The 27,810-nt window shown below is 37.1% G+C and overlaps 1 protein-coding gene across 6 annotated transcripts; it reads left to right on the top strand.

Annotated features, from left to right (window-relative positions):
• Positions 1 to 324: 324 nt before the first annotated feature.
• On the top strand, positions 325 to 27,711 carry dpf3 (double PHD fingers 3). 6 transcript variants are annotated; one of them, XR_008908668.1, is made up of 12 exons: positions 325 to 437; positions 9,576 to 9,736; positions 11,540 to 11,647; positions 14,564 to 14,697; positions 15,272 to 15,367; positions 15,796 to 15,868; positions 16,380 to 16,421; positions 19,440 to 19,583; positions 19,724 to 19,852; positions 21,945 to 22,664; positions 25,692 to 25,804; positions 26,062 to 26,086. XR_008908668.1 is itself a non-coding variant. In XM_056764336.1 (12 exons), exons 1-12 carry the CDS (start codon positions 406 to 408, stop codon positions 26,339 to 26,341), a joined length of 1,182 nt encoding a protein of 393 aa, XP_056620314.1. In that variant the 5' UTR covers positions 325 to 405; the 3' UTR covers positions 26,342 to 27,711. The 6 variants fall into 6 exon arrangements, 5 of the variants coding, with proteins under 5 accessions (XP_056620314.1, XP_056620315.1, XP_056620318.1 ...); XM_056764336.1 differs by lacking the exon at positions 21,945 to 22,664 and adding an exon at positions 26,274 to 27,711 and having other exon boundaries at positions 26,062 to 26,143; XM_056764337.1 differs by lacking the exons at positions 16,380 to 16,421; positions 21,945 to 22,664 and adding an exon at positions 26,274 to 27,711 and having other exon boundaries at positions 26,062 to 26,143.
• Positions 27,712 to 27,810: the final 99 nt, after the last annotated feature.

The following is a 27,810-nucleotide window of genomic DNA, read 5'->3' on the forward strand; positions in this document are numbered from 1 at the left end:
TCTCAAAGGAAAGTGATATAAATAGATTAAAGGTTGAACATGTTAGATTTGATGAATTATTAGAATAATTATCATTATATATTATAGATATATATTTTATTTTATTTTAAATATATATCTTTTATTTTACAGGCACGAGTAAGCTCTTATTCTGTATATAAATAAAGTACACATTTAAATGACGTAAATACCGTTAACCTCTGAAACTTTCAAAAAAAATAGTTTAAGCAAAGATTTTTAGGTGATTTTTTTTCTTTTGACAGATCTCAGAAACCACGCCCAGTTTCCGTATCCCGGCATTGTATTGGCCAGATGGCCGGACACTGAGGTCCGTATTGGCTGTTTTCTTTCATAAGGTTCCCGAAGAACTCAGAGATTTAGAATATTGGGTTACAGTGTGGCAAAATGGCGACTGTCATTCAGAATCCACTGAAAGCGTAAGTAATTACTTCAATTATTTTCCGTCATTTTCGAAAACGTGTTGTGTTCCGCATGTTTTAGTGTGTGGGTGCATGTCAACGCTCGAATTAGAAATGAATGCATCGTGCATTTTTTTCATTTCAAGAAATTGTGTCTCGCACGAATAACTGTCAATCCACGTAGTTTTGTCTTTGTGTCGGCGTATGACGTTGAATGTATATCTACACATGAATCCATATATGAACGTAAATACGCTTTGAGCGTTATGTGAAGACAATCATTCTGCGAATGTGCTGTGCATGTCTCAGCATTCAGACACTGATGGTCCATGTTAGTGCAGCATTATTTCGCATGCAAAGCTTTAAGAGAAACCTACAGACTCCTTTGACTTGTTTGCAGGACACCTAGATAATACCTCAGCTATGTATGAAATCCATCGGGATGAGCTGTCATATTTCCCGCTGGATTTGCTAGCGGGCTGCATGTTGTCGCCATGCAACTTAGAATTTAAAACGTTCGTGCATCCTCGCGAAAGTCTTATGGTTATAATGGTGGTTTCCGTATTTTCATTAAGGATTCTTATGGGAAGGGATCATTTTCCCTTTCTGGCGTAACGTTACGGATAATATAACGTTACAACCCTAGCGAATACCTTAAATACATAAAGAGGATTTGAAATCGGCATGTTACAGAACGAGTTTTAGGCTTTAATCGTTTAAAATAACCTATGCTTGTTCGAACTCACAAAATAACTTTCTTTAAAACACAACAACGAACAACTGTTTCATTGTGTCATTTCCACTAGTTTTTCCGCGATAGACAACACACCACATTATTTGTTATCATATATACATTTTCCTTGTGTCCTAAAGATCAACATAGTACGGTGTTAACACGAAGAAATGAGTGATGGATAACAATGGAATTCAGTGTTCTGCGCTTTCTCGTTTGGGCCGCGGAAGCGGAGATCTGCTTTCACCCATGTGACAGAATTCCAGGTTTTATTAGATTTCTTTTATTATAGCTTTAAGGCGAGGTCAGAAGGGTTTTGTCCATCTGAACGGTATTTGTCAATACTTTTTGGCTATAAGCGGAGTGGTTCCATTGTGAATCAGTATATATATTTGATGGAGAAAGGGAGGATTTACTCCCAATAAAAACATGAATCTTGCCATTAATAAAGTCCTTATTTCTCTGTTGATGGCACTGGTCCTTGTTTAAATTTGATTTAAAAAGGTCTTTGGAGGGACTGTTGCTTAAGAGGCTCCTCCTATTCTGTTCTCATGTGCTTTTGCACACACTCATGATCAGGACCAGACGCATTCTGGAAAAGTTCAGCGTGCCTTTTTTCTGTAAAACAAACCCAGCAAAGCATTCTCAATTAAAACAAAAACAAAGAACCCGTCATTTCTTCTTGTGATTTATTTCCATTGGGACTCAAGCTGATGTGTTGATATAAGTGTGTACACCGAGGGGGATGCGCCATCTCTAAATGCTGTGGCAGGGCAGATTAGCAGTGTCCCAGGATCCCTCAGTACCCATCTGTTCTGATGACTAGCCGCAGATATGTCAGTGGGTGAGAGAGGGAGCCCCATCTGCTGTAGATCAGGGGAATAAAGCGCCTCTCCCATCCCACCCAAAAGACTTCAGGGGGTCACAAAGAGCAAAAATGGAGCCATGTACACCTGTCTGAGCATGAGCATATTCTTTTGTTTGTCCTCCCTCTTTTCAATGGTACTGTTTCCCTCGGTGACACTAATGTTCAACCTTGTTACATAGGAGTTTGTGTTTTTAGGATTTGGTTAACAAAGACTATTTTTCTTTGCTGTTGGTGGTGTGTTTTTGCTATGTCTGGCCTATGTCTTTTTCTCTGTACACTGCAAATCTCATTATGTTGCCGGGGCAAATAATGTGTTTCTCGTCTGGTTATTTATTGGTCTTGAATGAGATCACCTCCCACCATTGTTAAATACAGAAGCCATGGAACAGTCTTACATCATAAAGCAAATTGATCAACACTAGCGTCTATCCTGCTTTTAGTTTCACTAAACATGCAAACCTAAAGTTGTAACCTAGTAAACAGATAGATGTTGATCCACCACATGAAGCACATGTTTGCAGGTTGCCTGAGTTTTTAACAGCCTGCTGTGTAGAGACGGTGGTCAGGTGGTTTGTGTTTATTTAGTTTCACATTAAATTGGGGGCGGGGGACATGGGGTTTAGGTAAAAGGGGGTTGCATGTGCGGTTGCAGTAGCCTTATCCCCTCCCCCCACGTTTCGTCTGTCTAGATGTGTTTCGTTTTCGCATTGCAACTGCACTACTAACACTGCCTGGGGAAGCCCGGGGTCTTTGTGCATCCAGGCACCAGGAATAACATTGGTTTGTGTTGGGATAGACTCACATTCAACCGTTTTCCTGTTCAGCGCGGACAATGATATCTTGCTCTCAAGTATATATCAGTTCTCAAACAACTGAAAGCATATTTAACGTCGTGCTAGCCATTCCAATCTACAATCCATTTCCAAACAGTCTAGACCTCTACACCCCATATTTTCCTTTCTTAAATAAAGACTTCTTAAATGTTTGGTAGCAAGCCCAACAGATCCACACTCCAGGAGTTCTCCAGACTCCATTGGCCTTTCTTCCTGAATTCTGGCTGAGAGCGTTTTCTTCATTCACCCACCAGTGAGTTTTTTTTCTTCTCGGAATGTGAGTGATATCATGAAAACCTATGTTTAGCTTCTTCACAGCCTAGATTTGCTTCACACTCTTAAAGAACGTCTGTCTATAAAAGTTGATGCAGAGCAGAATTTGCTTAAATGATGCTCTTTCATTATAGTCACTCAATTGTTATTGTTTCACAGATCATAAAATGATGTTTCTGCTTGTTGAAAACTGGAGCGTAGCATAGGTCAAAGTGTACACTACGTGTAACTGTAAAGGATTATGTTTATGAACATGGTTAGACATTAGTCAAGTTGCCATATTCAAATTATTTCTAAGGGTCAATGGTGTGAGGAACAGACTGTTCAAAGTGTTGCACTGTTGTATATCTTGATTTCAATCGTACGGTTGGCAAAACACTGGGAAATGTATTTTGAAAAGAATTACAATGGGGAAAGATTTGCTTGACCTCGCTAGACAGTAGATTGCAACTTAGAAAGTACATTTATCCCCAAACGCTTTGTTTTCACTTGCTTTAGATGAAATACTACGTAGTGTATATTCTGAATTAGATCCATAAACACTAATTTTATAATTTGGTAACGGTAGTTTGGGTTTAGGTAAGATTACATTAAATGTAAGCAGAGTATGCGTGACTTTGACAAAAAAATGTAAGCCTGCCTTTTAACAACAACTTCAGTAAAACTATTATTTTAGATCATGCAGATGATAATCAATGGTATGTAAACATGGTCTCTCCTTATTAATGCTCAAGTGGATTAACAAGCATGTAATGGGTGAACGTGGTGCACTCATTGGTGTTCAGAGATAGACCGCTGCGTATGTTTGCAGTCTCCTCATCTCCCCAGATTTACAGAGGAGCTTGACTGTGATGGATCACTCGCTTTCCTCTCGCTACCCACTGTGGAGGGCAACCTTCGCAAACCCCTATTTATATCAGCACCGCTCTGTCCCTTTTGTGATCTTAAAAAACTCATACTATTACAGAAAATGCTTGATTTTATTAACTTGAAGAGGGATTACCTTAAAGTAAGGTGTTTTTAAAGAGGTTATTGTAATCCATTTAAATTGATTCGCCAAGTTTTAATATATTTTTAAGAGCTTTTGGGAGATTTGTTATGATAGAATTGAGAGAGCAGCTGGTTCAAACGAAATAGCAATGATGGATGAGCTGATGTAGTGTTTCCTGGGTACAGAATTAACTCTTGCCAAAACAATTGTAGTTGAACAGAACATATGCTGTATAAACCGTAAATATTTCTTACCAAGAAGGGGGAATGATCTGAAAGGTACTGCTCTACAGAACATGTTTTATAAATACATTGTCTTCTTTGGTAAAGAAGTAAAGGGCGACGCCATCTTAGTCCTGTGAGAGCCACCCCAGTGCTTTGAAAGGAAGGGGTTGAGTGAGCCGTTGGTTGCAATTCACACCATCACCGCTAGATGCCGCTAAAATATCCACATTGCATCTTTAAGTTAAAGCCAGAGTTAATGGTAAATGTTTCGCTTAAGTTGATATTAGCCATAGCAGGAACATGCTTATCTATGTACAAGAAGAAGAAAGTAAGAATTTGTAAAAATTAGAAAAAAGTTGAACAACCACAAGCATAATCATTATTAGAAGTTAGTTTGATTTTGTCTTTAAATTGATTCACTTTAAGTAACGAAAAACATGAATGTCTGTTACAGTATGTTTTTAGTTCCTACTAAAGTTACTAGCTGAAAAACTTAATAACCAGTAATAGTTTATTTGCCAAAGGCAAATTTACTCGTATTTGATGTTTGGTGAATGTTATTTTAAAATTGTTTCATTCAAAGCAGATGAAAAATTGTGTGCCGATAAAGAGTTTCCACACCAATTTTGTCTGCCTATCAAACCTCAACCACGTTTAAGACCGGTTTAAAAAAAAAGTGTTTAATTTAAATGCTATGCTGAATATCACAACGTTATGCAAATGTTTTTCAAAGCCAACAACAATTCTCTGAGAAACGCCCACCTAGGCCAATGATTATTCATGGACACCTGTCCATAGAGAGACCATTCGGATTAAATCAAACTAAATTTGAATATGAAAGACATCTTCTACATCCTTAAGAAGTGAGGCTATGTTCTTTCTTTTGAAACATAAAGGAGAGGCCTGTGACGTGTTGTCCAAGTAATAGGAATTTAGATGCTGCCCTTGGCTGAGCGCTGGGGCCTCCAGGATCTAAGTTACAGGCAAAACTATGAATGAGCCGCAGCTCTGCTCTGTTGAATAAAGAAAAGGTATTTATTTCCTAAGAGCAGCCGAAGCACAAACCATATGGCTCAGTGCAGAGGGTTCATTTACAGCTTTCATAGCAGATGAAACCGGCTGATTGATAAAATGGATGTTTACAAATGTATTTCAATTGGATGGGTGTAAAACAGAATAAATGTTTAGTCCGCATGTCATTTCCCCTGCTTTGCATCTCTGTGAGGAGACTTTTTCTACCTTTTTCTATGCAGACAGATAATTGGTTTGAGTGATTATTAATATGTTTACTCTTTCTTTAATAATTCTTTAATATGACGTTTTTGATAAGTGTCATTATTCATTTTTAATAAGTAACAAATAGTTATTCAAACAGTCCAAGGCAAAATTGGGCAACCATTTAAAACATAATATAATGGCATAAATAACAACAACAATATAAATCAAAATATATATTTTATCAACTCATATTTTCTTGTGATGTTTATTTTTGATTATTCATTGATTATTATATTGTGTCAACACACAGATCAATAATAATAAAAAAAATTGACTCAGCATTTTGTTTATCAGACAAACACTCAGTATTGGCCATATAAAAAATACATCAAATTGACATCACTCATTTTTAACAACCCATTTAACGTGCAGTTTTTTTTTGTTTGAGGTTAGTTCTTCTGGTCAGTTTTTAAACAGTCCACCCAAAAATGAAACTTCTGTCATCATTTACTCACCCTCAAGTTGTTTAAAAAAAGTATTCAAATCTAGTTTGTTCTGTTGAACACAAAACAAGATTTCTTTGATGAATGTGGGAAACTTAACAGTTCTGGGCCACTATTAACTACCATAGTAGTTTTGTTCCCTACCATAGAACCCAGATCTGTGTGGTTACAAACATTCTTCCAAATATCTTTGTGTATAGCATTGCAACAAAATTTACACAGGTTTGAAGTTGAGTGAATGATGACAGAATTTTCATTTTTAGGTAAACTATCCCTTTAAAACCGCTCAGCTTTCTGCAGAATTGATGTCTGCAGTCCCATGGTATGACACCTTTCCTCCATGTTTATCCTAAAACATTCCTCACGGGTTTCCAGTGTCATTATCCGACATGTTTGTACCATCTCAATATATTGGTTGGCTGAGACATAAATTGAGTGAAGACCAGCTTAGATCTTATACCTTCTTCATGTGTTCTTCATGCTTGACCAAAGTCACTAGTTAATAGGCAATGTATTTATTATATGGGGGTTGTATCAGACACTTAGAAAAAGATTTAACTAGCATCCTCTCCAGTCTTCCACTCGATAACAAATCACCATTAGAAGAGTGAAGATCTGAATGACCTTCGAGAGGCTCTCTTTGTGTATGTCTCCAGGGAAGTGGCAGAGAGAACACGTGTCTGCCAACAGGCGAGTCGAACGGTTTACATAACTCCTCAACTCTGTTGACCAGGGTCCTTTCCTCAAGTTTAATAAGGCGGAGTGTGAAAACACGGTATGTTTGTAGAGGTTTTGCAAGGGTGTGTAATGACGTAAGGAGAATTGTCCAATAATGGACTAAGAAAATTGTTACAAAACAGTTTTATATGTTCGGAAAACACTTTCTGAAACCTGTACGATCGCTGGGGGAGTGTATTGAGCACAGAAATACTACATAATACGCCTGTAGTAGAGTAGGCGGGGCGAGACCGTGGTTCGAGTCCGGTGAGTAATTGTGAATTAGCGCCAGCTGTGCGCACACCGGCCTCGAATCACGTAGGAGATGGGAGAATATAAAAGGAACGAGCGACCGGACCGTCGAAGAGAGAGGACCGGGCCCGCACTTGTGTTATGTTTGTATTTGTATTTATATTATGTTTTGTTTTGCCGGCGGTCATCCGTGAGGGGCCGCCGGCTGTTATATTACTTTATTAAATGTTTAAATGTTTGCCGGTTCCCGCCTCCTTCCTTCCATTTTATTGAGATTTGTTACAACGCCCAACTCGTTTTTTGGCAGGTTGACCATGTTAAGCATGAGAAGACAACACGTTTGACATCGTAAAGAGTCATATGATTTTGACTTTTGTGTTTAGAAGAAGAGAGAAAATCATACAGACAGAATGACACCATTTTAATTTGGGATGAACTGTTCCTTTGAATGAAACCGTAATAGTTCAGAACAGGGAGATCGAGACGAGAACTATGCGGGTTGTTTAGTCCAGTGGAGCATGTTGATGAATATGTTGATAGTGTCTCTCTCACAGGTCGTGGGCGCTTTAATGCGGGCATCTGTCACTGGAACTTACATAATGACTCCTGTAGTCTCCTGTTGATACAGGAATTTAGCCCAGGCATATTGCTCATGCATAGGCGTACTGTTAGGAATGCAAGCACATTTTAAACATTATCGGCTTGGCTCATAAATATGAATTGGGTAACATAACATTTGCCCATTTGTCTGTTGAAAGGCAAGTGGGCACTATAGGAGGCCTACTGCCTGCACATTTATTCAGTTTAATGCTGAACGTGAAGGATTGACAGAGGCTTCTGCATGGTCTTAAAGGAACAGTTCGACCAAAAATAAAGATTCTGTCATCATTTACTCACCCTCAAGTTTTTCAAAATTTCTTTGTTCTGATGAACACAGAGAAAGCTATTTGGAATAATGCTTGTAACCAAACAGTCCGTGGACTCCACTGACTGCCAAAGTAGGAAAAATTACAATAGAAGTCAAAGGTGCCCCACAACTGTTGGCTTTCCTAATTCCTTCAAAATATCTTATTTTGTGCTTAACAAAAAATTTTTTTTTCCAAGGATCGCTTGGTTACAAGCACTCTTCCGAATAGCTATGTCTGTGTTCATCATGACAAAGAAATTTATATAGATTTGGAACAACTTGAGGGTGAGTAAATGAAGACAGAATTTTCATTTTTGGGTTAACCGTTCCTTTAAAGTGGATTGCTTTTTAGCACTGTGGCCAAGCAAAGCATAAATCAATGCTATACTCCTGCTCTCAGCACTCCGGAAATCTAGAAATGTAGACATAATCAAAAATGATTTTCAATTTGAATGACTAAAAGAGTATCAAGAAGATTATTCATAATTCAAGGGCTGATTTGCGAGATGATAACGTTTTCACAGTCTTCTCAGCTCAGGGACTATCAAATGTAAGTCCTCTCGTTTGTTCTTCTCAAATAGACTTTGCTTTTCGTACCTGCTTGCTCTATTTCTCTCCTGCCGACTTTTTGTACCTCTAAACACTGAAACTCTTTGTGTCACTGCGGAGAGTTGGTGAACTCTTCTTTGTCCAGCCCAACATTCCTCACATATCTGTGCATCCTCTAGTCCAGAGACGGGTGATCTAATCGACATGCACTGGAGGCATTTATGGTGAGAGAAGCTTTGCTTGGAGTCTGGCTCAAGCCAAGTAGAGTCTGTTACCCTGTTGACCCAAGTATCTCCCTTTAACTTTGTGAATGAAAGTTGGTAGTTGTGACTAGATGCCTTCATGGATATGAAGTCTATGTAAGGCTTGGGTGACACTGTATGTATTTCTGCAATATTGCATTAAAGGGATAGTTCACCCAAAAATGAGGGAAAACCAGTGTAGATACACATTCACTTCTATCGTATGGACACTAAACTAAGGCAATTCAAAGGATACCAGTGTTGTTCAGTTACCAACGTTCTTCAAAATGTCTTCTTTTGTCAGAGACAAGAGGGTGAATAAATCATGATGACATCATTTAAATTTTTGAGTAAACTATCCCTTTAAGGCTATTATACCTTACTTGTTGGAATTTTGTATGAGACACCAGTATATTACTGTATATAGAGCTCAAGGTTGGCTACAACATACCCATTTTATACTTAAACATGCAACCTTTTCTTATCAACTTTGTTTTAAAAAGAGTTTTTCTGAGTCATAGACGTGGGGAGTGGTTTTGTTGACGGGTAGGTGCCCCAAAGTGCAATTGAAACCTACGCAACTGTACACTGTGCTGCCATAAGTTGCTAACAAGAAATCCCTATATATTCCAAAAAAAGCTGTTTGAAAACTTTTTTAAATGCCTCCATAGTCTGACTAATGTATTGGAGAGACATGCATTTATTTTAAAGCAGTTTTGTTAGCTATTATTGGTTGATGGACATTTTTGTGTTTGGTAAGGATATATATGTATAGTCTAAACAAGTTACAATACTGACTTGATTTATCCCAAAACCAGCATTCCTCACCAAATGTGTCTTCTGCAGGCTCGGTGATCAGTTCTATAGGGACGCCATTGAGCACTGCCGCAGCTACAACGCCCGCTTATGTGCTGAGCGCAGCGTACGCATGCCATTCCTGGACTCTCAGACGGGGGTAGCTCAGAACAACTGTTACATCTGGATGGAGAAACGACACAGAGGGCCAGGTAACACATTCCCCAATCACCTTTAGCATAAAAAAACATTTACATGTATTACTGTTGTATTGCTTAAAAAAATAATATAAACTTATATATATTTATACAAAGCATCTTTTCTGTTATTTTTAACCTGGTTCTCCAGTTTTTGTTTTTCTGCATATAAATGCGTGTAGAAGCAATATTTTTTTATTCAAAATTTGGGAGAAATATTGTTAGTAGGTCACAAAATGATGCAATGTTTTTTCTTTTTACCTTCACACATACCTATGAAAAGTAAATTCAGAAAAACAAAAAATTATTTGAGATGAGTCTTAATTTATAATATATACAGAGTACATGATCATTACATACTAATGCATGTTAAATGTACATTTATGCATTTTGCAGATGCTTTTATCCAAAGCGATTTGTATTATTCGTTTTATGTTTTTGAATCAAACCCACAACCTTGTCATTGCTAGTGTCATGCGCTTACCACTGAGCCACAGGAAAGCTTACAATGTAACTATACATTGGATGACTATATATAGTGGATGAGTATAATTCAATTCAGTTGTACTCATAAAACGCTTTTTTACAATGTTGCATTGTTTTAAAAGCAGATTTACAATAAGAAATCAAAACAAAAAATGGTAAAGGTTTGCACAATGCTTTAGTGAGAAGGTCAAATCTAACCAAATGTTTAAAACTGGCTGAATAAATCGTGTCCAGTCATTCCAAAGCCTTTTGATTTCACCACAGGTATTTAGAGAAGGTAAACTTTGGCACCCTAGCCTCAATTTCAAATCTCACATAAAATGTGGTTGGATTTAAGCATAAAGACTGTTTCGTTTAGAAGTAAATGCTACAGATTTGAAGGTTTTTACACTGTAAGGAGTTGAAACACTGATGGTTTCTGTTTGGAACATGTAACTCCTGCATGGATATTTTAAACAATGCAATGCACTATGTAATGAGATAGACAAGAGCATTGGGGTTCTGCCTACAAAACAGACGTCAGTCTTTCCACAGCATTCCTTTCCTTATTATCTGACCAAAACATTGTCGATATCAAAACATGGTTGCCGAAGAGACCGAAATGACTGCCGAGAAATGGATACAAATAGAGTAGACGTCTCGCAAGTGAAACCTCCATAGCCACACCCTACACTTTGCGGTTGACCAGGGTTTAGTGCATGTTTTCTTTCTGGAATTATCTCTTCTCTTTCTCGAGCTCTCCATTTTTACTTTTATATTGTAAGGAGACTGGACGGATACATAAATGAGACCATATGTCTCATAGATCTACGCAACTCCACCAAGACCCTGCTGTAACTAAAAGCAACTAGAAGCAGATTGTGTGTTGGCCAATCAGACAGTTTGTGGACTGTGAACTCCCCTGATGACCTTGATTTCATTTAAGCTGTATATGCACATACATTATAACGACTTTTCAGCTGTACTTTTGTACTTTTTTAATCCCATCTGATTTTAACACAATGTATTTCTGCCCACTTAAGGGTCCTTTGAGAATTTTTCACTTATCCAGATCGAAATGTCTGTGTTTGCTTAGTTTTCTTGTTTCTTATTAAATTCAACCGATGTGGAATACTGTAACTAAAGATACATTTCTGGTTGAGCTTTGTTTTGGCAACCGAATTAAGACCTGAATTCTAATGACGGATTTAGACCTTTCTGCCGTCTTTCTGAGTAAAATAATACCCAAATCCATATTATAGTTGTTACTCACTTGTGTTCTGAACATCATCTAAGCATCTAAATGAAAGTATTTGAATGACTGTGAATGAAAGACTGTGTGTGTGTTTCCAGGGTTGGCAGCGGGTCAGATGTACTCCTACCCAGCACGCTGCTGGAGAAAGAAGCGGCGACTGCACCAGCCACTCGACCCTCAGCTTCGACTTTGTGAACTCAGACTAGGTGAGATTGTAATAGCAGCTTGACCTGGTTATATCCCTCACACTCAAAAAACAGTACACATTGCTTTTGAGATCATTCTTTTGTCCGTGTCCATGCTACTTTATCTCTGAGATCAGGAAGAGGCTTTTGAACTGGGCCATGTGGGTCCAATTACCATGTCTCTCTCTCTCTCTCTCTCTCTCTCTCTCTGTGCCCTGACAGGGCCTCTTTAATCATTTGGCCATGCAGCATTAGAATGTACGTCTAAGGACTGATGGAGAAGTAAAGGACTTCAGGAACTCGATAAAAATGAATAAAGGCATGTCTGTGTCAACAAAACAACCGCTCTGTTATTTTCTTAGCTGTTAGTGGAAATACAATAGCAGTCGAAGCAATATAAAAACCTTTGACCTTCTGAGGCAAACATGAGTCGAGCAAAAAACTGTGAATAAACCGCTGTTAAGAAAGTAACCTGATGTCAATCTGATGGGTTAGCATTGATACAGATATCTGAAGGGATTTAAATGACAGGATTAATGTTTAAACCTAAACTAATCTCCCTAACCTAGTGCCACCCAACGGAACTGGGAAGAATGTAATAGTTTTCTCTTTACACTCCCAATACCATTATTTCAAAGATCCAGTGTGTCATTTTTTTGGTGGTTCTATTGACGGAAAATGCAACAAGCATGTCTTCAGATGTGTATAAAGATTTTACATAATGAAGCGTTATGTTTTTATTACCTTAGATTGAGCTTTCTAACTACATACTCCGCAAGTCCCCTTACATGGATTTCGCCGTGTTGTTTCTACAGTAGCACTAAACGGACAAACTGCTCTACATAGCGTGTTTCGTAAACACGTGGTCTCCTTCAGCACAGAAATGAAAACGTGACGACATCTAAAGTTCTGTGTCAGTCGGCGTGCTGCTTCAAAAGAGAAGGAGGGATTGAGTGACCCGTTGGTTGCAATTTGCAACCTCACCACTAGATGCCGTTAAATTCATACGTTGGACCTTTAATAATCCGTCCCTTACTGACAGCACTGGTGTTGCTGTGTTTGGCTGGTCAGAATGCTCAAACAAACCGAGCAATGTTTTAATCCAAAACGGCTACCGTATAATTGTGGTAGCGGAAAGTATTTAACATCGCACCAAATGACGCACATTTAAGGTATGTAATTCCAACAATCCTGGAATTGTGATGTTTACACAATAGTGACACATTATTCCGGCCTGTTTTAGCAGGACGTAGTTCCTGCGCTTCCTGTATGAATGTTTTTCTTACACATTTCTGTGGAGCACAGACTGCACCGCCACTGTAAACAGGTTTGGGTCCAAAATCCCATCCCAAGTCGACAAGCAGGCATGCGCGGTGCGAATGCAAAAAGTCCTTTTTTGTCACAACAGATGCCGTTTAGAACGGTTCCGAATTTAATAAACAGATTTAATCAGCCTATTTTGTCCTCTTTACAATCACGCCTCTATGACAACACCAAATACCCACATCACAGCAAACTGATATGTTCATTATGTGCCACATTGGCTAAATCGTACTGTTTCCAATCCTGACAGCAATATTAACCACCAGTGTGATTTAAAGACACGCATCGATGTTTCTCTGCTGTACAATGGCAGCGTTATTTAGTCTTTATTATTTGTGTCTGTAGACGTCAACCTCTCTTAGCCTCTCATACGTGATTGGCGGATGGAAGGGGGGATGGGCGCTTGCAATCAGCCCCTGACTGGCAGCCTGCGCTATTTTCGGCTCCTTCCCAGGGGACGAATGTGTCTCGACTCAATCAGACACAAAGAGACAAAAAAGACAAGGAGAGAAACTCACGCAGACATTCTCAGTAATACGTACACGGCAGTTTAAACGGCATTTGGTAGGTTAAGAACATGTAAATGAGGGGATCTCACAGCAAACACGTGATGTGGTCCTCAGAAGCCATCGCCTCCGGAAGCACTTTAACGGCACAGCTGGAGACGCTTTAGTTTTATCTACAGCACATGGAGCTTCATCTTTAATAAGGCTTTAAAAGCTAGACACCTATTAAAAATACTTGATGATATTCCCGACAAAACAAAACAGAGTGACTTGGGCTGACTCGCACACACAATCTGTTTGACTGCGTGAGACTTGGTTCATGACAATTAATTCAGCAGTCTTCAACATCATTCTGCTTTTTATCTATGTCCCAAAAGATCAAATTCATTCACAATTTGGAACTTTTTCATATAAAACAACAATATGTACAGCTGTGGTAAAAATGAAGAGACTATTTCAAAATTGTTTTCAGTTTTTCTGAATTTACTATTGATAGGTATGTGTTTAGGTAAAATAACATTTTTGTTTCATTTGTGAACTACTAACCATGTGTCTCCCTTATTTCTCATTTGCATTTATTTGCATAAAATGAAAACTGGAGAAACAGATCAAAATAACTGAAAAGATGCCCTAGACATTTTGCAAATACGGCAAAGAAAACAAGTTCATATTCACTTTAAAGCAGTATAACAGTAATATTTGTATATGTTTTTAGGAAAAGTTCAAAAATGATATTTTGTGATAACCTCTGTGTTTATCAGAGATTTTATGTGTCTTGTCATGCTGTCTGTCTTTTGGATGACTTTGTCACTCCTGAGGTTTGATTTTGTTAAAATTCAACAGATACTGGACTGGAATGGCCACAATACATCTAGAAATTGTGATTAAATGAAAAATATAGATAGTTATATAAAGTTATTTTTATATGAAGTTATTTATATATATATATATACTGTATATTATCTCAATAGTTCATTCAATGTTATTGCTGATATTATAATTTATTTAATAAAAAGGTCTTAAAGCTTTGGGTCCCACTGAAAATGGAGGTGAAATTGAAGTGAGCTGTTTCTATTGGCTAACAACGTTCCTTTTTTTACTCTTCTAGAGGCCGAGTTGATGGCCAAAAGAGAAGCCCCGCCCACAGAGGCCACAGCGCTGGAGGCACTTCTAAGGGGTGATGGGCTCCTGGACAAAAGAAACAGCAACTCTAAAGATGAAGAAACATTGCTGGAAATCCAGGTAGCACATCCTAAAGTCCTTTCCGATAGACTTTGGTTTTGTCGTGCAAGATAATATATTAGACTCCTGTCTCAGCAGAGGCACACAGTGTGCGCTTGTAATCACAATCTATTTGCATGATTCAGAAATCCGAGAACTTTTAAACTGTGAGCGCTCTGGCAGATATAAAAATAGGTAAACATATTATTAAAAACATAGATGGATCTTCAATATATGCAGCTCAAGCATAGTGCTGGCAAAGCCAAGGTTAAATTATCATTTGGTGTCTGGAAAATGCATCATGCATTTCCAAACTTAACAGGGTTGTGGCAATGGTGCAAAGCATTATGGGATGCAATACACACCATTCACTGTCGCTGTAAAGCCCAATCCATCATCCAAGAGCTAAGCAGCAAGCTGTTGTGCTTCCTACCTCCTGGCAAACAATACTACATTAATAGGGCAGTGACCAACAGTTCCATCATCCCTATGGAAAAAAAGTTCTGCACTCTCTCTGCGGATATGTCTTCTTCCGTTCAAAACATTGATCTCTGTTATCTAATCACTTACCCCAACTGTTCTTGATTCTCTGAAGAGGGTGCTCGAGGCAGACGAAAATGGGGACGGTTTCCATGACGATGAGGATTTTGAAGTGGACACACCAAAGAGGAAGCATCGAAACAAAGGCAGGGTGAGTGATGAAAGTGACTCATCAAAGTGTGCGGCTGTGAGATCAAGAAAGAGGAAAATAAAACATGAGAGAGCAGGAGAAATGCAATATTCTGTCTAAGAAAATTATCAAATGAAAAGATGTAAAGAAATAAAATAAATATATGGTATTACTGTATAGATGTAATATATTAATATATCATGTATATATAATTTTATTAAAAGAAAATAATATATGTATATAAAGAATTAAAAAACATATATGTATATATATATATATATATATATATATATATATTATACACATACACACACACACATATTATATATATATATTTGAATGTATATTTTATATATACTGTTTATTTATACATTTATATATACCAGGCATAGAAGGAGATCAATGATGTGATTATGTCATGTAGTTTATGTGATGTTTATGTTGATTAGGGTCGAGGCTCTGGACGCAGGCGAACAGAAGCAGTGGCCAACGATGATCAAGATAAACCTTATGTTTGTGACAGTAAGTGTTGATTTTAAAACTCGCTGTATATGTACTGTGTGTCTATAACTTAAAGCCAGTGCTGCATTCTGCTGTTTTGTATTACAATGTCTTACACAGTTCTAGTTTGGTCTTTCGTAACATATGACAAATAATATGAACACAAATCAATATTTTAGTTCTATACATTTATTTAGCCCATCCTATATAAAACAGCACTACTTTTATGTTGCCAGTATATAAAATTAATGTTGAATCAAGAGATTTTATTTAATCTGAACAGTTGTGCTTTTTGCCTGTTGATCCTATTGCACAAAGAAACAAAAATATCATCCATTATGTCATGGTACACGTCTGTGTTTCTGATCTTGGCATGGTGGTCTGTCCATATATCAAGCGCATGTGCTGCCCGAATACATCTTTCTGGAGGTGAGAGCAGGTACTTTAGGGTTCCAGAGGCCTCTCTGTATGTAACTTACTTCCTGTTTTTGTTTTCTGTCTCCTCTTTTGCTATGTGTCTTCTCTGTTTCAGACAGATACAAACAAAAGCATAATTCAAAAACTACTGACTCAGGTATTCAGTCATGTTGCCATCTTCCTCGGACCTGTGGGCTATGCTAATGACAAGGCTATTCAGTTAATGGTTATGTTGTGGAGAGAATATTAACTTAAATGAATACTCCACCCCAAAATTTCAATTCTGTCATGAATTACCCACCCCCACCTCCCAAGTTGTTCTAAATCTGTATACATTTCTTTGTTCTGATGAACACAGAGAAAAATGTTTGGAAAAATGTTAGCAACTGACATTTCTGGGACATCATTTACTACCTTGATAGGAAAAAGTATTGTATCTTTTCTTTGTTCTGTTGAACACAACATGAGATATTTCAAAGAATTTGGGAAAGAAACCGGATCTAGGTCACCTTTGACCACCATTTTATGAAAGTCAATGATGTCCCAGAAATGTCAGTTGCTTACATTTTTCAAAATATCTTTCTCTGTGTTCATCAGAACAAAGAATTGTATACTGGTTTGGAACAACTTGAGCGAGAGTAATTCATGACAGAATTAAAATTTTTGGGCGGACTATCCCTTAAAATCTGCTAGTTGCTAGTTGATATTTTATACTGCTTGGCCTAAGCTATCACGCATGACTTGCGACACTGCTTATTTTCATCTGCGCTGAAATAGCTAAGCTTAAAAACACGGCTTTCTCATTGCTGCATATAGAATGCAGGTAACCTAACCGATGCACTGCTGGAATGATTGACTCTTGATGGACTAAAATGAAATGCATGTAACTTATTTCCCTTTTTACACTACTGTATGTTCTGCCTTGCATCTGTTTGATTCTACAAACAAGGTTTAACAGATGTGTGATCTGAAGGTGAACTAAGTCTACAGTATGTAAAAGCTTTAAACCTTAAGAAATTGATTAAACGTTAAAAAAGACATTATATTATTGAGAAAAAGACAGCTTAAATGACTACTTTTTAAGTATATTATACTTTTATATATATTATACATATATTATATATATATTATATATTATACTTTTTGGACATAATATTGGTAGTTTAAAGATCGCATATCACAGGCAGCTTAATATTAGTCTTGAGTCCCTATACAGTAGTGTTGCATACATCGTATCTTCGAAGAGTATTTCGTTTGATCAAGTTTATAAAAGAGAGACATAGCTGTGCGATTATTTCTGTAAACACAGGCGCTGCTAGAGGTGGGACTAGTGGGGACAGTGGAACTACAGCACGAGCAAGCATCACATCTTTACATTAATCTCTTTGTGTTTTGTACATTATCCACATACACGCCAATTGCCAACAAAACACAGACGTATGACTTTGTTTGACTTACCCCGTGCAGTTCATGTCTGCCATCTTTTAGCACTTGGACCACGCCATCTATCAGTTTTAAACAATCTCCAAATCCAGCGATATATCCATCGTTTATATAACATCCATCACTGTAATGGCGTGAACAAACAGACACACTTAAACTTCACCATCGCAAGAGTAGCATCTTGACGCAGCGCAGATAATCTTGATGGTAAGCGGGTCTCACTCGTCGGTCGGCTCTTGGGTGGGCTCTTTCTTTCGCCTTGCCGTGCTTTTCCCGGAGATTGGCCAATCATAGGAATAGGATCCCTTTGACGACACAGGGATCCAACATTATAAAAAACTCATCGAAACAAGTTGGAGTGCTGGGGGAGTGTATTAAGCGCAGAAATACTACGTCATACGTCCAACTCATTTTTTAACAAGTTGACCATGTTAATCATGATAAGCCAGCACGTTTAACAGTGTAAAGAAGTCAGAATGCATGACATAGTATGATACCCGATCTGTAAGAAAACAAAAAAAAGACTCCATGCACCTAAATGCTAAACAGAACATTCATCAGGAAAGACAGTTCACCAAAAAAAAATCTTCCGTCTTTTACTCACCCTTGAGTTGTTCCTAACCTGTATACATTATATATGTCTTTGGCCTGATGAACACAATGAAAGATATTTGGAAGAATGCTTATAACCAAACAGTTCTAGGCCAGCATTGACCACCATAGTAGGACAAATTTTCCTATTGTGGTAGTCAATGAAGACAGAATTTTCATTTTTGGGTGAACTGTTCCTTTAAGTTAATCTGTTGATGTTTGATAAACTGAGTCTGATTGTTTGGATATGGAAACACAGGCTTTGATGTTATTGTGCAGTCCAGACAACTCAGAAGCCTGAATTCTTTGACCTCCTTAAAAATTTCAACTAGGGTATTCGCTCCAACTGCCTGGAATGCAAGATTTTCTCTGACCGCTCACCCTTGGCAATGTCAACAGAAATTAAAAGTTATATATTAGATGAAAATACAGTACAGTATATTAAGAAGGTAGAGTAAATAGGGTAAACTTTCATGTCATATTGTATTTGATATAATTAAAGAAGAATATATAAAAAATGTAAAAACATGTGACACAGACTGACACCAAGTTCTGAAACAAATCAAAAGTGTTTTCTTTTCTTCAGTATGCATTTTTAATTATTTGTAGTGAGAGAATCTATTATTGTTCAGAATTAAAATGTGATATTGTTCTCACCTTGTTAGTATCGCAGTGCCTGATGCTTGAAATATTTACTACATCATTCTAGATATTTTACTCTTAGTGTCATATTACAAATAAATAATATCAGTTCTATCATGAGATTTATAATGAATGACAATTTCAGTGATTAAAGTAGGTCATTTATCTTTTGAAGCCAATAAACTCTTTTACACTGTTGAATATTTTTCAAGTTTGAGTTTGAATTTCAGTGCACTTAATGTTTACTTTATAGGGAGTTTTAGACTCCTTGTGGGGTGCTGTGTAAATACATGTGTCTTGAAAGCACGTCTCTCTGTCTGGCTGAGAATATGCTGTGTTGACTTTGTGATGGCGTTCAGACTAGCAGCTAGCTGCTTTGTGAATTCCTTAGATATGTGTCAGTACCCCAGCTTGCTTATTAGACTTAAGCGATAGCTGAAATTTGTTTAAGCTTTTTTGCGAGTAAAACCAATCTTATTGAAATCTCTTTTTATTGTAGTTTGTGGAAAGCGTTACAAAAACCGCCCAGGACTAAGCTACCATTACGCACACACTCACCTTGCCGAAGAGGAGGGAGGAGAAGAGCGAGAAACTGAATTACCCCAATCTCCTCCTGTTCACATCCACCCTGAGAACCACAAACGTAAGCTAATATATTTGAAACCTAAATTGTTTTTTTACATGTGATGAAACTTTATAAGCAGAAGCGTATAGTAAGCATTATAAAATGCTGTCTGGGTGGATATCATTTTCCTTCAGTTGTATTCTGTGGTATCTTTACAGCACAGAAAGGGCCTGACGGAGCGATCATCCCCAATGACTACTGTGATTTCTGTCTCGGAGACTCGGGCTCAAATAGGAAGACAGGCCAGGCTGAAGACCTGGTTTCCTGCTCGGACTGTGGCCGCTCTGGTGAGTCTCTTCACTTTAATGTATAACTCACAGTTACAGTATCTGCCCATATTAGATCAAAAACAGCGTGTTCATCTGGTCTTCATCCCACACTGGAGAGAGATCTATATTATATTTATTCCTTTTTATATCAGGTTGATTCATTAAAAACAGTACAGGTTTGCCGAGATGGCATTCGGAGACTGTTCTCTCTCTCTCTTTTCAGTGAGAGATGTTCTAAAATGGGCAAGATTACAGTAGCTGAATTTCAGCTCACTAAGACAGTATTTTACTACCTCGTAAGTAAAAAAATGGATGATCATTTTTATGATCATCTATGACGGAAATGTATGATTACTTTGCCACATTTATACCCTAAAATCGAAAACGTAATGCGTGTAAAGTTAGAGGCTTGGTCATCCACACACAAGTTTTTAATTCAATTAAATACAATTAAAACGTCTTTTAACCGCAGCATATATGTATCTATGAAACAAAAATAAAGAAATATTAATGTCCCAGGCACAAGTCATTTTAATGCATTGCCATGTCATGCGTCAATAGCTTGTTTGTGCATTCCATCTTTTCAGTTTTATGCTAGAACATGTTTCTTTCGGCTTTGCTTTTTTCTTTTTTTATGGTGTTTTATGGTTCGGTTTGGCCTGACCATGTCATACTGTTATGATTTCTCAGAAGGAAATGAATTCTAACAGAAAGATGTTAATGTTAACAGTGTGATTTAAACCTGGACTTAGCACAGTAGTTACAGTATAAGGATTTCCACTGCTTTAATGTAGTAGTTCAGATCACCATCTGTTTCAAACATGGTGTTCATTTGTGATGTACTGGGCATTTTTTACCACTGTATTTGAAAAAGTGATTATAACAATTGTGAGCAGAAATGGAAGGGCCAATTTCTGTTTTCTTTAAAACTATTTGCATATCGGCTATACATTAATAAATACTTATTTTTCTAATGTAGCAAATGTTTTACTTTATACTTAAAGCCATTATACCTAAATAATTATTTACATTATATTAAATTATTATATTATATTACTTATTTAATTATAAATTATTAATATTTTCTCCCCCTATGCAAGTCATCTATGCCAGGATCTGCCACTACTGAATATTTATGTTATAAATCATAAAATTTGCTAGTGCACATTTATACAAAATAGTTAACCGACTTTTCTACAGTTATTGTTCCACAATGCACTCATTTTTGTATCTTCATCATTTGAGGTTTGCTTACTCTCATTTGAGTCAATTTCTCAGGGACAGAAGACACCCAGTGGTTATATGAATAACTTTTTAGAGCACTCAAACATTAAGTCATGGGATTTTGCATGGCTGACTGAATAACTAGTCCAAAAGAAACAATAATTTAGCTAGGAAATTTGCAAAAATAAGTGGGTTCTCTTTAAATGCGATCACTTATCCACTTGATACTAGACAACAGCACATTTGTCTGACACTTGCCTTCAGACTGTTATTAATGTGCATTGGGTTTGTTCTGTACTGTAGGTGTAGATGTGACAGCGAAACCCCACAGTAAAATCGTGCATTTTTATATCTGACATTTGGCTGGTGATCTCAGCTTTGCTGCCTCTCTTCATGTCTGTGAGTGCTTGTGGTTTTCATTTTAGTGCTTTGTTTTGCTGGTAAATGCTCCCGGAAAGGTCAGCTTTCCCACATTTATTTCCTTCGATTATTTTTAAACGTTGGAATGTACATTATCAGCTACCTCAGTTCACACGCACAAAATATTCTCATTTTATGTTGCTCATATGCTTCCATTCTTTGTGTTTTCTTTCTGGGCTGTGATTCATTATCTGCACATAATGGTTAATAGGAAGTAGAGGGAGAGACCAAATGATGTATGCTTCAGTAAAATATATTGAGTAATAGTCATTAATAATAATTAACAGACATATACATTTCCAATTGCCTCGATATGTGCAAGACATTAAAGATATAGTCCCCCAATGAATAGACTAAGTATCTGCAAGTACTGCACATTGTCCAAGCTCAGAGGAGTCCTAGTTGACTGCAGTGTTACTTGTGTGTGTTTCCACTGTGATGCTGATATGTCCGTCATGCATGTCAGCGGAAGGCGTCGGCGGGGCCAGGCCAAAGAGGAGGACGGGCGGAGTTCTGGACATGTTCGGCGACACGTCCGAAAGCGAGGCGTCCACCTTTCATGGCTTTGAGGAGGACGACCTGGATGGGCTTCTGTCTGACGATAGCACAGGCTCACCCGAGTACAGATAGACCAAGGAGAAACGTCAAGCAACTTTGGGCATGGGTCCGCTGCCTGCTTTTTTTCTGTTGTTTCGCAGCAGCATGCAAAATGGATTTACAACTTCAGACACTATGTTAACTTCAGGAATTGCTTTGGAAAGGACAAGTTGCAGCCTTTTATAAATGAAGGAATGTTGTTTTTATTGCCTCACGCTTCTGTATTCTGAGAGGTGCTAGTTTCTGGACGGAGGAGCCATGTCTTTTGGACTGTTTAACGTTACGGGAAATTTGCAGGGACCTTACCATCGTATGGACATGGACATCACACTGCCATGTAAGATAGATGTGGACATTAACTTTAGAAATAGAAGTTAAACCATTTCAAACGTAACCTCACGATCTCTAGGGAGAAAATACTCAACGTGTGTCTTTAGGTTGGCTATAGTGAAGAGGGTTTTTTCCTACCTCTGGATAAATGCTATATTTGCAAAGAAAGGGATCAGGATATTCGTATGGGAATGCAAGGAATGGGCTGAGGCCAGGCTCTGTTTGGATCCAGAGGAAAGGGTGGACAGTTTGCTGAGAGGTAAGAGCCAGTTGGCATTTAAAGTACATGTCCGTCTCTCCTCCTTTCTCAGGACAACTGCAAAACATAAAAAATGACATGTGAACGTATGCTGGAGGATACATGATTTTGGCCTCTCCCTAGTTTTGTTGGGAAGAAAAGATGGACGTTCGTTTTTTTCAGTAACTTTTGAAAGGTCGTCTTTTAAAGTACAGGTACAATATAGCATATGTGCAATGATTCCAATGACGTTACAAAGGTTATGAAGACACATCTAGGCCATACGTGTCAGAAGATGACAGCAGCTTTGAAGATTGACAACTGTGTGTAACTGCAAAGAATACACTGGATTGCAAGCACATTACGTTCCTACGTTCCATAGGAAAATGCAGTACATGTGATTTAGAAACAGAATACATGCAATAAAGGCACAATACGCATTAGTTACAGTGACATCGCCCAGTTAATATGGGGATAATTCATTGTTTCCATTTGCTCTTGCAAAGCTCGTCTATTTATTGTCATGGTGAAGTCATCTGTCTCTCTCGAATTGAAACTGAACAATGTTCCATTGAAATGCTTTCAATCTTGTCTCTATTTCAGGGTGTTCCTTTTTGAAACAATTATATAATTTATTAAGATAATGTATAATGTATATAAGCCCACAAATTATTGCAGGTTCTATAACGTGGTTCCTTATGCTATTTCTTCCGGTGTGTTGTGTCTAAAGAAATGTTTCAATGTTTCAACATTTGAAGTTGCGTTACTTAAGAAGCCAAAGTGCAACATGGCTAGAGATGATGCTTGTAATTGCTTCTGTGTCATGCAGACGTGTGGCAGCGTAAACTGGCACAAACACGCTTCACGCAACCTGTCATCCATGCTGTGGTAGCTGCTGAGTGCTGCTACTCCAAATGTCAGCCTGCAAGTCTTTCACTGGATTTTGTTACTGAAAACCATTAAACATTTTACCTTTTATGAAATACTCTGGTTCATTTTGTTTCAGGGTCAAATATGGGACATGGAAGTCAGTGGAAGTTTAGTCCAGTATTGTTTTTATAATAAAATTATATATTTGTAATATTCTTTGAACCTTAAATTTGTATTTGATTAAAATCGTGTTGTGCTTATTTTATTCAAATACACTGCAACAGATTTGACATTTTGTCATATATTATTGGCTATTTGACAGATGAACTGTTAATGTGTCCTATGGTGTGACGGCACAAATTTAGTAAACAAACTGTTAATTGCATATCATTTTGTATGATTTATATTAATACTAATAAAAAGCATGAGAGAGATTTATCTTCATACAGTTTTTTTTTCAATTTTTTTCTGTCACGCCGTATTACACATGTATGTTTTTTTTTGTCAACTACCCTTATAGATTTCTGTGCCCAAAAAATACAAATAAACAAATAAAGTTGTTTAACTTAAATTTAAAAGCAAATAAGTTAATAAATGTAGAATGCTGGAACTATTCCATTTCATTAAGTGCTGTGAAAGGATTGTGATCGCATCCAGAATGTGTTTAAATAATGTGTTTGAGGCCTGTGCATATTCATTTTGTATTTTTATTAACATACACGTATGCATATTTAGGAAATATTGATATGTAATTTTCATATTTTCCAGTAATTTAAATTATATATAAATGTTCATTCATTTTTTTATATTTTATATTCTTAAATTTATACATGTATGTGAATGTTTTTATAAATACAAAAAGAATACGCACAGGACACAGACATTAAGTATGTTAACACAAACTTTTATTCTTGATGCGATTAATCCTTTGAATTCATATTGACGCTTCAAGTTTATTGTCTAAACTCAGTCACATTTCCAAGTGCTTACAGGAGATTAAAACCCTCCTTGAATGTGCCGTATTAAGACAAAAGATGCATTTTTAAATTTTAGCATAATGCACACAGCATGTTCAGCATGTAAAAAACAGAGACTGATCTGCAAAGAAGAGAAAGGCAGCAGGGCATACGAAACTCCCTGAAGTGAGCGAGCTCCGCATAACAGCTGACTGCAAGCCAGAGCCCTTCCTGCTTTCCAGACTGGGAGGACTGCACATGCTTTACTGGGCATCCAAGCAAGAGGAGCCTGCTGTTCTCACAGTCTCAATGAGGATATGAGAAGGCAGAGGAACTGACACCTCACAATGAAACAAAGAGAGAGATAGGTTACACAACCATCGGCCATGTTGCAAACCTGTGCTAAAACGATCATGTCTGTGTGTGGAGGAGAGAGCAGGTAGAGGTGTTTAGAGGGACCTGTGGTTTATTCCTCCCAATTATTCTATTATGTGAAGTGTACAATCACTTGTCCATTCACGTGCCGTTCTTTATTAACCTATCCGTTCATCATCCATCCATTTACTGTTGAGAATAACAATCTATATATCTATCTGAGGTGACGATACTGGGTTCACAATATGAACTATAATTCAAACAGATTTCTAAAACATAACCATTTTTAATAACATTTTTGTTTTGGATTAAAATTTAATGTAAAATAGACTAAATCTAAGGTTTAATGTTGTCTTCTGTATGTGAAATTAATAAAGATGTAATAGGAAACAACACATTTTTCAAATAAAATATATATTTAATCTTTTAAAACAAGTATCATTACGATAATCATTATTATAACATAACTATTGAATATTAATAAATTACATTAAATAATTATGATTGTACTTATTATTATTATTATGTTTATTAATATTTTTATTGATTTATATAATCAAAATTAATACTCTATCTTCATATTATTCATAGAATCAATATGTATACTCTATATAAGAATATTAATCTTATCCCTAATTTAATTATGGTGAATAATAATTCATAATAATTATTATGAATTATAAAGTAACAGTTAATGATTGATTTAATATTAGTCCATTTACAATAACTAAGAGGGTATGTGTGGAATTATGTTTCTCTATTAAAATACATCTAATAACTCTTAATGACTGCGTTTAGCTCTTTACATCAGACTGTTATTCTCTCTCTCTCTCTCTCTCTCTCTCAGGCCACCCTTCATGTCTCCAGTTCACAGACAACATGATGCAGGCTGTTCGCACGTACCAGTGGCAGTGTATCGAGTGTAAATCCTGCACTCTGTGTGGCACGTCAGAGAACGACGTGAGTATGGAAATATTCGTTTAGCCCACAGAATCTTCAAAGTTACTTACCAAAATAGAAAATGCTGCAGTTTCATAGAATGACTCATTATCACCCGCAACATCTCACACAACCTCGAAACACACATCCTCCTCAAGAGCGTTTACATACAGTATGACATCACTGACACGATATGTTGCTCAAACGTAAGTGTCGGATCTTATATCACTTCTACTCTGACAGATGTAACACCTCGGTGATGTGATTTACCTTCATAGGATCAGCTTCTGTTCTGTGATGACTGCGATCGAGGATATCACATGTACTGCCTTAAGCCTCCAATGACACAGCCACCTGAGGGTAAGTGTGACGCCAGATCATAACAATATAATAATACAACATCTTGTGGCTAATTCCTGTAAACAAAAATGCGAGTTTTATACAAACATGCTTCAGTAAAGTAACTACAGTGTATCTGTTTTGTGAACAGGAAGTTGGAGTTGTCATCTATGTCTTGATCTGCTGAAGGATAAGGCATCTAGTTTTGGAGAGGCGTAGACATTGTGAGGAGGTCATACATACACAACATGCTCAGGATGGAAGTTTATCTCTGTTTTGCTCCGTAGTTTATTTCCCTGTTGTAGTTCAAAGCCGAATAGCCTTCCTCTACCTCTGTGACATCACTTTCCACAACTAGGCAGTTGGTAGTCTACCTCGCAAAGGTCTTGCTTGTTAGTGGATCCAAAAGCAGGATCGATTGCTCCGTCCAGACCTTTTAAGAACGTCGAGGCAATTGCTAAATCAGACTGTTATCCAAATCGAATGGATTGTCAGTCTGTCAAATCTATTAGTTAAGTACTTTTTTCTTTTAACTAGGGTCATCAATTCAGGTAGATATTTAGAGTACTCCAAGAGTAGTTGTTGCTCATACAATCGCTAAATTAAATGTTTAAAATGTTTTTATCACATCATTTGTTTAAACAGACAATTGATGCTCAAAAAATATTTAGCTTCCCATGTGCTAAGCTGCCATGCTTATGTTTTCCTTTCAAGCTTGTTTTTCCTCTTTAGATTAGTTTTTTGTAATGATTAAATGTGAATGCTAGACTGCTCAATCTGTTGTTTTGTGTTTGACTGCTCTGGTTATGTCACACCAACATTCCAGTTGTTTGTCCTTGTAACTTCTGTTGTTGCTTCCTCTGTTCCGAGAGAGAAAAAGCACTTCATACCTCTCAGAGTAAAACATCTGCTCAATCCATTTTTGTTGTTGGTGTGCCTGATAAGATGAGATACAAGGGAGAGACTGACTCAAAAACACTGTTGTTTCTAAAACAATATTGTTAGAGGGAATCTTTTGAAGAATTGATGTATGAGGGCAGTTCACACAGGACTGCGTTCGAATGCGTCATAAAACACAAGTTCATTTACTTTTAACTTAACCTCGAAGGTCTCTCTGACGCATGCGCACAAACGCACACGACGCAAAACGCATCTTGAGTGAATGGAACCATTTTCAGGTTTTTTGTTTCTTGGATGTTAGACTGTATTAGCCTATTTGCTATAGAATAATAGGTACAAGCCATTAGAATACATAAGGGGTACCTTTGGTTTGTTTAGTTGTGTGTATAAATACAGTCAAGCATATTTTTTAATAATTATTATTAATTGAACCTTCACAAAAATTAACCATGGTATTGTAGCTTGAAGCAAAGCCATTGTAACCACAAACTTACATTGGTCATACTACAATAACCTTCCATGATATTTATAGTAAAACCATACTTTCTATTATAAAACCATGGTTAATTTTCAAGAGGTTAAATTCGTATTTCTTTCCTTTTTTACCCTTGTATAATCTAAAATGTAATAAAAAATAAAATAATGTCTGTGTTGAATTTACGGTGCTAAATAAAGAATGAAATAAGTTGTTCTTCGTGTGCTGTACACTAGAGGGCAGTATATACAAATAAACCGTAGTGGGCTGGGACATTCTCTACTGCAAATATAGCTGTTCCTTCAGTTTTATT

The sequence above is a fragment of the Triplophysa dalaica genome, chromosome 13 (genome assembly GCF_015846415.1).
Source record: "Triplophysa dalaica isolate WHDGS20190420 chromosome 13, ASM1584641v1, whole genome shotgun sequence".
Taxonomy (NCBI): Eukaryota; Metazoa; Chordata; class Actinopteri; order Cypriniformes; family Nemacheilidae; genus Triplophysa; species Triplophysa dalaica.

Excerpts from the sequence above, each read along its gene's own strand:
- dpf3 (XM_056764336.1), top strand. The coding sequence starts at position 406 with ATGGCGACTGTCATTCAGAATCCACTGAAAGC. Across the intron at positions 15,368-15,795 it reads AGCATCGAAACAAAGGCAGG|GGTCGAGGCTCTGGACGCAG; the intron begins GTGAGTGATGAA and ends TATGTTGATTAG. Across the intron at positions 26,144-26,273 it reads AATGACACAGCCACCTGAGG|GAAGTTGGAGTTGTCATCTA; the intron begins GTAAGTGTGACG and ends TTTTGTGAACAG.